At 36.5% G+C, this 12,945-nt stretch overlaps 1 protein-coding gene across 1 annotated transcript; it reads right to left on the bottom strand.

The window, feature by feature from the left end:
• Positions 1-11,017: 11,017 nt before the first annotated feature.
• On the bottom strand, positions 11,018-11,727 carry LOC138898711 (uncharacterized). Its single transcript, XM_070184803.1, has 2 exons — positions 11,289-11,727; positions 11,018-11,241 (listed from the first exon to the last, which is right to left on the bottom strand). The coding sequence occupies exons 1-2, from the start codon at positions 11,725-11,727 to the stop codon at positions 11,018-11,020; spliced, it is 663 nt and encodes a 220-aa protein (XP_070040904.1).
• Between the last annotated feature and the right edge of the window lie 1,218 nt (positions 11,728-12,945).

Raw genomic sequence — 12,945 nt, 5'->3', positions numbered from 1 at the left:
AATTATCAAGATGACACTATGAAAGAGTCTCATGAAGAAATCCACGATTTAACCAATCATAAAATTAATGATGAAATCATTGAGCATGAGACTCGAAAAAATAAGGAACTACCAATAAATCCAATCGATATTGAGACAAATTTGAATCGATTGGATATAGTGATGGATTATGTCTTTGTTGTAAGGCCCCGTAAAATATTTTCCTAAAAACCTGGATTCCGTGATGCCAAAGTAGGTGTAGAGGGTTCAGACTTTTTGGATTAAACAGTGCGCTGGGAGTTGAAGGAAAATGTTGGGCTGAAGTACGCATTTCTGCGGCCCATTCTGCGAACCGCAGACTGGTCGCATAGTGGGGCAGAGTTCTGGGGCATTTTTGATGTCCAATTTCGTGGCCATTATGCGACCGCATAAACGTTTCGCGGGCCGCATTTTCCACCTTGGGATTTTTCAGAGGGATGTTCTGCGGTGCACTATGCGACCGCAGAACTGTTTTGCGGTGCATTATGCGACCGATTCTGCGGGCCGCATAGTGACCGCAGACCAGGCCAGTTTCTTTTCAGTTCTGGCCCCCATTTTCGTGGTCATTTCGTGGACCGCATAACCACTATACGGTCGCATATGCGACCGCAAAACCTGTTCCGGAACTTTAATTTTGGGATTTTTAAACCCTACCCTATTTCATTAAAACACATCCCATTGACCATTTTGACCATATTTTATGATATGTTTAGAGTGAGAGAGAGGGTCCTAGAGGGAGAAGTGATCTTCATCACATTGCTCTTCAATTATCACCTAAAATCTTGAAGATTATCAAGAGAGGCACCTAGGTCTTCTTCCTAAGAGGTAAGACTCTATCACCCAAACTCTTAATTTCAAAATGTAACTAGAATGAGCCATTAGTAAGGTAATTCATGGGGATGAGAGTACTTACCTTGCACACATGTATCCTTGTAGTATGTGGGAAGATTGTGAGCTAAAAATGATAGAGAATGGGTTGGAGAATGATGGAATCTTTCACAAAAAAGGCCTTAAAACATTGATGCACACCTAGTGTTTGATAATATGCTCAAATGAGCCAGAATCATGACCATCTTCCTAATTTTGGTCCAACTTGTTATATTTCTAAAATAAATTGAAGTTGTTAAGAATTTCGGATCATTTTAGAGTTTGAGAAACTCAATTGAGGTATGTTGGCTAAACCCTCTTCTTCTTAGAATCGAACCCCACAGTGTTCATGTAATTGGAGTAAGCCCTTGATCATTATAGAATTGGCGATTTCTAATGTGTTTGTGTTGGAGAATGTAGGTCCAATCCTTATTCTAAATGCTTCATCATGATATCATGTTATTTGAGGATGCGTTCAAAATATGGAATATGTGCTAGCAATGTTAAGACTTCATGTCAAGATCAAAATAATGGTTGTTATGCCAAATTGTATGAAAAACCTCTATGTGCCTAAGATTTCTTAAATTGCTCATATGTGAATTTAATGTCTTGAATGGGAAACCTTATTGTTGTTGATAATAATAATGTTGGGATGTGAAAAAGAACTTGAATTATGAAATACGACCTAGCGCCAAGAATAACTTTATAAATGGGGCCACTCGTGCCATTATATTGAAACTTGAAAGTATAGGAAAGAAACATGAATTGAGATGACTGATTAAATATGGGTGATGTCTCAAATGAGATGGCCTAGCCGATCAGGCCGAGATCGGACTCCGTGTAAGAACATGGTGGTATTGTGTGCAAAATTATGTATATGGTTGATGTCTCAAATGAGATGGCCTAACCGATCGGACCGAGCTCGGACTCCGTATAAGAATACGGTGGTATTGTGGATGAAATTTTGAAAATGGTTGATGTCTCAAATGAGATGGTCTAGCCGATCGGGCCATGATCGGACGCCATGCCGCACACATGGTGGCACTGTGCTAGAAATTATAATGAAATTATGGTAATGTCTCAAATGAGATGGCCCAGCCGATCGGGCCGATATCGGACTCCGTGTAAGAATACAAAGGTATTTTGAATTGTGAAATATCGGTACTAAAGACCACCCAACCTAATACTATGGAAATTGACTTGAAAACGTATATGATTCTTAACTCGTTGTTTTAATATTATTTGATGACCTTATTGAATTCTTGATTGTTCCTCTTGTATTATTATTATTCATTCTATTGAGTTGGTGTTTAGCTTTTCATACTAGTTCTATTCGACGGTACTAATGTTCCTTTTGCCGAGGGCGCTGCATCTTTAAATGGATGCAAGTGATTACATAGCAGACAGTGTTGATCACAGATAGCGCTGCATCCTCTTCTCATCGGATTCGGTAAGCCCCATTTCATTCCAGGGTCTTGTATTGTACCTTTGTTCATATTGTGGTCACTTTTGAGGTATAGTTGGGGCCTTGTTGCCGGCATCATCTTTACTCTCTTTTGTATCTTTAGAGGCTTCGTAGACACTATGTGGGTTGTATATGGGTGTTGGAAATGTTAAATAAGTATATGTTGTGTTTGATCACTTGTTCCTCTCAGACTATGAGAATCGGTGTATTTTGAGATTTAAAGGCGAAATAGCTAATGAAACAGATTAATGTTGTATGTATGAACGCCCTTCTGTCTAATTAATGGAATCACGTTTTTCTTGGATCATGGGTTAATTGGGTAGATAGTATCTAACAGGCTTGCTCGGCCGGGTTCATTCGGTTGAGCGCTGGTCGCGCTTTCCGAAGTTTGGGCGTGACATTTGCATACAATGTTGCATCTAGCATTATGCAAGATAGTGAGGATCTTGAACCTCAATCTGTTGGAAAATGTCTACAAAGACGTGATTGGCCAAAATGGCAAGAAGCAATCCAATCCGAGTTGGATTCACTTGCGAAACGTGAAGTTTTTGGGCCTGTAGTCCAAACACCTAATGGTGTCAAGCCTGTTTGTTATAGATGGGTCTTTGTACGTAAAAGGAATGAGAAAAATGAGGTACAAAGATACAAGGCACACCTTGTTGCACAAGGATTTTCACAAAGGCCTAGTGTCGATTATGAAGAAACGTATTCTCCTGTTATGGATGCTATAACGTTCCGTTATCTCATTAGTTTTTATGTTCATGAAAAGCTTGACATGCATTTGATGGATGTGGTTATAGCCTACATTTACGACTCACTTGATAATGAGATATACATAAAAAAAATCGAGGGATTTAAAATGCCTGACGCATATAATTCAAAGTCTCGGGAAATATTTTCAATCAAATTGTAAAGATATTTGTATGGTCTAAAGCAATCAGGAAGAATGTAGTATAACCGCCTTAGTGAGTATTTATTAAAGGAAGGTTATATAAATGGTGCCATTTGTCCATTGTTTTTATAAATAAAACAACATCAAAATTTGTTGTACTTGCCGTATATGTTGATAACATAAATCTTATTGGAACTCCTATTGAAACTCCAAAAAGCAATTGATTATTTAAAGAAGTAATTCGAGATGAAAGATCTCGGAAAGGAAAAATCATGTCTCGATTTGCAAATTGAACATTTGGCAAACGAAATTTTTGTTCATCAATTCGCCTACACAGAAAAGGTATTGAAACGGTTTTACACGGATGTAGCACATCCATTAAGTACTCCGATGGTGGTTCGATCACTTGATATGAATAAGGATCCGTTCCGACCTCAAGAAAAGAATGAAGAGCTACCTGGTCCTGAAGTACCATATTTTAGTGCAATTGGTGCATTAATGTATCTTGCTAATACTACAAGACCTGATATAACTTTTTCAGTTAATGTCTTAGCAAGATATAACTTTGCTCCTATAAGAAGACATTGGAATGGAGTCAAACATATATTACGGTATCTAAAAGGGACTACTGATATGGGATTATTTTATGGCAATGAATGCAGTCCCGATCTTGTTGATTATGCCGATGCTTGGTGTTTATCCGACCCACACAAGGTTCGATCTCAAACATGCTATTTTTTTACATGTGGAGGTACTGCTATATCTTGGCAATCTACTAAGCAATCAATCATGGCTACTTCATCTAATCATGCTGAGATAATTGCTATTCATGAAGCAAGTCAAGAATGTGTGTGGTTGAGGTCTATAATACATCTTATTCGAGACAAATATGGTTTGAAATGTGACAAATTAAACTACCCACGATTTTGTATGAAGACAATGCAACATGCATAGCCCAATTGAAGGGAGGATTCATAAAAGGAGATAGGACAAAGCACATTTCACCGAAATTATTTTTCACACATGAGCTTCAAAAGAATGGTGATATCAATGTGCAATAAATTCGTTCAAGTGATAATATGGATAATTTGTTCACAAAACCTCTACCAACGTCAACCTTTAAGAAACTAGTGTACAAGATTGGGATGCAAAGGCTCAAGGATGTGAATTGATGCTCTCATCAGGGGGAGTTAATACGTGTTGTACTCTTTTTCCTTTATAAGGTTTTGTCCCTCTAGATTTTTCTTGCAAGGTTTTTAACGAGGCAACCAAAAGGCGTATTATTAAACATGCGTACTCTTTTTCCTTTACTAGAATTTTTTTCCCACCGAATTTTATTTTAGTTAAGGTTTTAACGAGGCATATTACCTATTGAGTAGACATTCAAGGGGGAGTGTTATGAATAGAATTGTACTTAGAGTGAATGTCTATCTTTTAGAGAGTTTGCTACTTTGTGGCTAAGTCATTCTCCATTCCCAGCCTAACTTGATTACTCTTTTTATTAAGAGAATGGTATAAAATATGAAACAATTTAGGGTGTGTTTGGTATGAAGGAAAATATTTTTTAATTTTTTCATGTTTGGTTGGCTTAAATGTTTTGGAAAATATTTTCCTCATGAGCTCATTTTGCTCTAATTGGAGGAAAATATTTTCCCTATCAAGAGAACGAAAAATATTTTTCAAAACTCTTTTTCAATCTTCCCTACCCTATTCTCCATCTTCACCAACCCTCACCAACTCATGACGTAGAAAAAGTATTTTCTTTCATTTCAATAAAATGATGTAGTAAAAAGTATTTACTTTCATTTCAATAAAATGAGTATTTTCTTTCATTTCAACAAAATGAGTACTTTATTTTCATGTTATAGAAAGAATACTTTCTTTTTCAACAAAAAAAAGAGTATTTTCTTTTTAGTTATGAAGCACAAATATCAACATTATTTTTGCGTAAAAAAGTAAAGCAGCATATTAGGTCCTTTGGGTTCATGTGAATATTTAGAAGAATAATTAAATTCTTGAAGAAATTAGAGTCCTAAAAATATTGGTTATTTGGGAGGGGGGACATGAAACATGGGGACTTGGGGGAAGGGAGGTGAGGAGAGTAGCATAAAAAATTATTTTCTACTCTCTAACCAAACACTAGAAAATATTTTCCGGAAAAAATTTTTCACTCACCAACCAAACAAGAGAAAATAAGTGATAAACCACTCATTTTCCAAGAAAACATTATCCTTCTTACCAAACACATCCTTAGTATCTTTTTAAAAAGGCAAAATGGCCTCCCAACTGCCTAAACTTGTACTCATTTCTCAAGCCGGTAAATAAACTTACGGCTTTCCCATTTTGACACTTATACTTTACAAAATAGTTATTAATAAACACCTCCGATTTAGCGTGTTCTGCAATTGCCATGACATGGATAACATGTCATATGCTTAGCTTATGATTGTTTGACACATGTAATTTGTGGGTCCCAACCTTTTCAATTTATAAAATTTATTTTTTCTTTTTTCTTTCTTCTTCATAGATTAAAACCAGTTCCGCCATCACTTATACCATTTCACCGGACTAATCACCAAAAAAAGTTCCCCAGACGCCATATTTTTTCTTCAAAATATCAACTTTATTTTTCTTTCATTATTTTTCTTAAAGCCATTTCTAAGAGACTTCCAAAATTCACCACTCTCAGATCAAATCAAACTCCACCCATCTGACAACAGAAATTCATTTCCTATCTTTCCCAGCTTCACAAAGAAACCATCACTTTATCGGAGAGACATTTTTCACTTCAAATGGTTGGAGCCTAATTGATTGGTTCGAAGAATCTGAATTAATAATAGGAAAATCAAATTCTTTACTACTGATTTAACCCAATTTCGAATCTCAGAAAATCGATTCTTTTTTCTCCGGCAACTTCTCTGGTGATTTGCAAATATTGAACTCCAATATTTGCATAATGATTTGACAATTAGTATTTGAAAATGTTGAATTTCAGTATCTGAAATATTGGTGAAATATTTTATAAAAACAATCAAGAGTAAATCAAGTGAAATAATAATTTTTATTCATATTTTGTCAATTTTATCCAAGTTAAAATTCATGTCCAGCTACTCTTTTTTTTTTGGGTCCTTTTGTCCCTAACACCTAAATTTTCATATAAAAGAATACTCAGTCCGTTCACTTTTTACTTGTCCACCAAGGGCGGCTCAAACACATGTGTGACCTTTAGCTAAAATTTAATATGAGGCCTAATTCTTTTTCAAGATTATAATATATATATATATATATATTTTTATTTAATGTTTACCATTCTAAATTTTTGAGATGCAAAATTATTAAAAAAATTATAATCGATTTCTTTCAATAATTTCTTTTTAATTAATAATATAGCGAACCCCTTTAATCTTTCTTGAGATATTGTTGATCTTTGCTAAGGTTTTATCAGTTTTAAATTTAAAAATATTATTTTCATTGATGCAACTATTATAGGAACTGTTAATACTATTCTAAAAGCAATATAAATATTTAAAAAAGAATCAAGCCTTTTTATTTGGATGAGCATATAGTATCTTCTACTTGTATTATTTTCCTTGACAAACTAATTTCGATCCACATGTTAGAAAAATATTCATACTACCAAATTTTAAGTAAGTCAAACGATTACTTTATTTACTTTATTATATTTCATTTCATATAAATACCTATAAACCGATTATTTCTAAAAGATGGGGCCCTCCCAAATTTGGGGCCTAAGGCACAAGCCTTAGTAGCTAGATCATTAGAGGCCGCCATGTTGTCCACACAATGAATTTTGCACTTCCTTAAAGAAATAATAAATGAAGTATATTTTTTCACTATAATAGCGATAGCATTTCAAAGTCTTGGAAAATGATTTGGAGGATGAATAATTAATGATAAAGATAAAACATAAAAAAAATATTTTTTTCTTGATTTACTAAAATGGACAAGTAAAAATAAAAATATATTTTGATATAATAAATAAGTAAAACTGAACAGAGACATTAACATTTCAAGTAATATCAGAAATGTTTGTTTGGAAAATATGAAGAAAGGACTAAGCATTGGATTCTTCTATTCAAGTCTACCATTAATTAATAATTTACCCTTACCTAGTAGTAATTCCTATTTATTCAAGTACAATCTGTTATCTGTTGTTGCTCAGGATGGATTGTAGCTCTTCCATTGATCTAATGCTAAAACATTCACCCCACTAAATACATTACAGGTTTCTGCCTTGCATATAATTCCTGACTAGCGCCTTTCTTTTGACAGAAATTAATATTTTGTTAAATCAGTTAACTTATTCATTTTATGATCTTCTCACCAGTGTTAAGAGGCGTTTTCGGGGCGAGCCCTGGGGTGAGGCGCGCCAAAAATGCCCCGGGATGGTGTGGGGCGAAAGCAGTGGCAGAACCAAGATTTTGTACAAGCAGGTTCAATCTTAGAAGTACATAACTTTAGTCGTAAAATAGTAGTTGTCAAGTGAGTTCAAATAAAATATTTATACAAAATTTACGCAATTTTGATCGTAATTTATACATATACACAATATTATTTTTTGACGAAGCGGGTTCAGTTGAACCCGCTTTTCACCATGTGCGTCCGCCACTGGTCGAAAGTCTCAAGAGACGTACGCCCGGGCGTTTGAGGCGAGTTTATTTAGTGAGGCGTAAGTCCCAGAGATTATTTCAAATTAAAATAAAATTTGTGGAAAAAGTCCTTCATATAATACCCAGAATTTCAAAATTCAGCTTGGTAATTACTCAAAGTTTTAAAAAGGAACTGGGATGTATTAAATTTAAAAGTCAAGACCTTTTTTTATTGATTGAAGCCCCAATGCATGGTCTTTCTCAATTCTTTATCTTGTCTGCTAGTCTGCTTATATCTCCCAAAAGCAACGAATATTTAATTTTTTTTACAAATACAAAAAGAACTTCGTTGTCCTTCGTAGCAGCAAGTTCAAAGTTCAAATTGAAGGTTAGTCATCATTTTTGTTCCTCAATGTAGAAAACTTTATTTTTTTCGACTCAAGTTACTTGAGCTTCTTTTTTTTTTGAATTGATAACGTTAGTATATATTAATAAAGTCAGTACATTGATTGTACTGGGAATCATATTTACAGATAAATGCTAGCTGGATGTGCTAGTGTGCAGTCCTAGCAAGATCCTAGTATGTCTAGGATTGATAGTGTATCTTCTGTGTAAATCTGTTTACACCAAAAGAAAAAAAAAAGAATACAATTGAGTTTGATCTTCTGCACTGAGTTGCTTCTGTCTTCAAAACATCTAGCATTCCTTTCTTTCCAAATTGTCCACCAGATGCATGCTGGAACAGTCCTCCATTTATCTCTGTTAGTTGCTTCAGCTCCAGCTTCTTCCCAACTAAAAAGGACTTCTGTAATCCTGTAGGGCATTGTCCATGAAATACCCCTTAGACTAATAAAAAATTTTCATAGTTGGTCTGTTATCTTGCAGTGTATAAATAGATGGCTAACTGTCTCCACATTTTCCCCACATAGAAAGCATCTTGAACACAAAGAGATTTCTCTCTTTATGAGATTATCCTGGGTTAAGACAACCTCATTTGCTAGTAGCCAAGTAAAACAAGCTACCTTATAGGGAATCTTGGTTCTCCATATATGCTTCCATGGCCAATCATTTATCTGTAAATCACTTTGATTCAAAATCTTATATGCTGCCTTCACCTGATAGACCCATCTATTGTGCCTCTGCCACCAAAGTGAGTCCACCCCTTCCTGTATTCCTTTGAATGCTTCCAACTTGTTGTAGAGGTCAGTTAATCTTGCTATCTCCCAATAATATAACAGTCTTCTTAGGGTGAGTTCCCATCCTTGAGCCGTCCACATTTTAGCTACTGTCTTCTGTTGGTTTTGTGCCAAACCAAACATATCAGGGTAAAGTTACTTTAGACATCTATGTCCCAACCAGTTATCATTCCAGAATGATGTTTTCCTTCCATTATTCACTCTAATGAAAGTGTGATTCTTCATTGTGGGCCAAAGTGCCCTGATGGATTTCCACACACTAACTCCATATGATGTGCTGACTTTCTTTGACACCCAGTTATTTTTCTCACCATACTTAGCTTTGATCACTTTGCTCCATAAGTTTTGGGATTCTTGAGAGTATCTTCTATAGCCATTTCATTTTGAGAGCCTTGCTTTGATTCTTCAAGTTTCTGATTCCCAGACCACCTTGCATTTTCGCCACTGCGAGGGATTTCCATTTGACCAAATGGAAGACCTTTTTTCCCTTATTCCTCTGCCAAAGGAATGATCTTCTGAGTTTGTCTAATCTCTGTATAACTCCGGCTGGAATTGGGAACAAAGACATCATGTAGGTAGGAAGTGAGTCTAATACTGAGTTGATTAAGACTAGCCTTCCCCCTATTGATAGATATTGTGTTTTCCACCTTGACATCTTCTTCTCGCATTTTTCAATAACTGAGTTCCAAATCTCTTTGGATTTAGATCTTGCACCCAACGGCATCCCAAGGTATGTAGTAGGTAGAGACCCTAACTCTCCTCCCAGTACAAAAGTCAGTTGCTACATATTATAAACTTCATTAATGGGATAGATATGGCTCTCTTTCCAGTTGATGTGGATTCCTGAGATTCCCTCAAACAGAACCAAGATAATCCTCAAAAACCTCAGTTTCTCCTCTTCAGCATCACAAAATACTAGAGTATCATCAGTATATTGGAGATGTGTGATCTCTAGACTGTTTGATCCATTCCTGTCAACCTCAAAACCTTTAACCCATAAATTGACTTTAGCTGTCTTAATCATGTTGTTCAGGCCTTCCATGGCTATAATGAAAAGGAAGGGAGATAAGGGATCAGCTTGTCTTATACCTCTATAAGCAGGGAAGAAGCCTTCAGGAGATCCATTTATGAGAATGGAGAATCTAACAATAGAGATACAGAATTTCATCCAATTGACCCATTTCTGTCCAAAACCCCTTTGTTCTAACATTTTCAGCAGAAAACTCCAGTTGACATGATCATAAGCCTTCTCAATATCTAGTTTACATAGAATTCCTGATTTTTTCTGTTTGATTCTTGAATCCACAGCTTCATTAGCAATCAACACTGCATCCATTATTTGTCTTCCTTTGATAAAAGCCATTTGTTGAGCATTTACTAGTTTGCCTACCACCCTCTTAAGTCTTTCAATCAAGACTTTTGAGAGCAGCTTGTAGAAACTCCCTATCAGACTGATTAGTCTGAAATCTCTCAATTCTTTGGCCCCCGGCTTCTTTGGAATCAAAGCTATGTATGTTGCATTGAAGCTTTTCTCAAACATCTCCTGGGAATGAAAGTTGTTGAAAGCCTCAATGATGTCCTTCTTCAAAATATCCCAATACTTAATGAAAAAGCCCATTGTGTATCCATCAGGGCCTGGGGCCTTGTCACTTGCACACATCTTCAGGCAGCTCAGGACCTCTTGCTCTTCAAATTTGCTTTGTAGAGACTCCTTCTCTAATTCTGAAATTTTGGGACAATTATCGAAATTGGCTGCAGGTCTCCACTCTTCAGGTTCTATGTATAACTTCTTGTAGAATTCAATGATCTCATTCTTTATTCTGTTTGGCTCCTCCACTGTTTCATCTTGAATCACTAGTTGGTCAATATTGTTGCATCTCTTGGGTGCATTGGCAGTACGATGGAAAAACTTTGTATTTCTATCCCCTTCTTTGAGCCACATGGCCCTTGATTTCTGTCTCCATGCACTTTATTCATTCTTGAGGTGGTCCTCAAATTCCATGAAGATAACTGCCTTCCTAATTGATTCCTCCTCTGTCAAAGCTCTTGATTGTTGTGTTACAGCAAAACATGTCAATTGACTTAGCAGTTTTGATTTTTGCATTCCCAGATTTCCCTTCCAACTTCTGCTCCATTCTTTTAACTTACCTTTGAGAGCTTTTAGTTTGCAAGCTAAAATATAGTCTGGTCTTCCTGAAAATTCAAAAAAGACCACCAATTCCTGATTCTGTCATCAAAACCTTCGGAATTCAGCCACCAATTTTCAAACCTAAAGTATGATTTATCTTGCTCCCAAGCACCACAACGTAGGGCCACATGGGTATGGTCAGAGATCAGCCTTTGTTGGATAGTTTTCTTGATATTTCTGAAGCTATCATCCCATTCTTCTAAAATTAGAAATCTGTCAATTCTAGAAGCAGTGATATGATTATCCCCTTTGAACCAAGTGTAGGCGCCTCCTTCGAGTTGAAGATCTATCAACTCCATGTCTTCTATACAATTTGAGAATTCCACCATCTCACTGGCCCTCCTCGAGCAGTCCCGTTTTTCAGAGGGGTACCTTGTGACATTAAAGTCACCACAAACTGCCCAAGGGCCTTCCATCAGGCCCCTCACTGCACCAATTTCCCTCCATATTGTTCTTCTTTCTATTCTGCAATTAGGAGCATATACCCGCATATACCCCTGTTATATGACATTGGAAGTTCTGTAAGAGAGCCTCGAACTTGCATGTCAAAGTGTATGCACCAATCTGTAACACCTCCCATTTCCATACTCTGCAGTCCCATAATAACAAAATTCCCCCTCTCGTGCTACTAGCTTCTAAACATGCATACCTCACCCATCTCCCACCCCAAATTTGACTGACAATTTTCTTGATTTCCCCCTCCAATTTTGTCTCCTGCAGGAAAATAATGTCTGCCTTCCAATTGAGTACTTGACTCTTTATGATCTCCCTTTTCTTCTTGTCATTTAATCCCCTTACATTCCATGTTATTAAATTGATCTTCATATTGCAATAATAGACAGATCTTTTCCCCTATTTCTTTTCCCATCACTCTTAAATTTGACATCAAAGGAGGCCAAATCTTTTAGTTCCAGTGAGCCTTTGAACCTTTGTTTCTTCACCTCCACCTCTGTCTCCAATCTTCTGACTTGTCTACAGCTGTCAATTTGCATAAGTAACTCCAGTGCTTCTTCTTCATGGCCTTGAAAGTCTACTCCAAATATTTTTCCCAATTTAATCATATTCTGATGTACCCACAGTGTCGCATCCATCTCTTTTTCCATTACTGAATTGTGGTGTTGTACTGAGAGAGGAGTAACCTCCTCCACCTCCCAATTTTGATCAGAATTGAGGTGACATAACTGCTGTTGGTGCTCCAATCTAGTATCAACTTGATCTTCCCCCATTTTTATGTATATAGTATCCTCCCCTGCCTTCTGTCCCGATTTTCTTGTCTCTGCTACACATTCTGGCTGGTCGCAGTTCATGTGTGGTATTGCATGTGCCATAATTTCGAGGTTTGCAATGAGAATTGGATCCCCAGCGTTGGTTTCTTGAATTTTCGAGCAAGAGGCGCTGCTCAGTTCCTCAATAAAAGGCGTCATTCTTTTTTATTCAGTGGGCTCACGTAAAAGGTCATTAAAAATGACTTGGGCTGCAGAATCAGGCCCTTTTAATTTCAACTCAGTATTTGGATCATTAAGGCCTAGATCAGTTGTATTTAAACTTGGACCTTGCATGTGTTGCACACGTGCCTTTTCCTTATTTTTAATTTGCAATACAGTACACCCCATGTTCTCCCCCATCACGTCTACAGCTGTTTGACTGACTTTATCCATTAGTTGCTTATAGGGTTCCTTTGTCCACTGGTCTCTTGTGAGTTTCGTTTC

Source organism: Nicotiana tomentosiformis, chromosome 9 (assembly GCF_000390325.3).
Source record: "Nicotiana tomentosiformis chromosome 9, ASM39032v3, whole genome shotgun sequence".
NCBI lineage: Eukaryota > Viridiplantae > Streptophyta > Magnoliopsida > Solanales > Solanaceae > Nicotiana > Nicotiana tomentosiformis.
The sequence above is the reverse complement of the archived record's forward strand: the minus strand, read 5'-3'. Positions and strand labels throughout refer to the sequence as shown.

Excerpts from the sequence above, each read along its gene's own strand:
- LOC138898711 (XM_070184803.1), bottom strand. The coding sequence starts at position 11,727 with ATGCGGGTATATGCTCCTAATTGCAGAATAGAAAGAAGAACAATATGG. Across the intron at positions 11,242-11,288 it reads TTGGTGGCTGAATTCCGAAG|GAAGACCAGACTATATTTTA; the intron begins GTTTTGATGACA and ends TTGAATTTTCAG.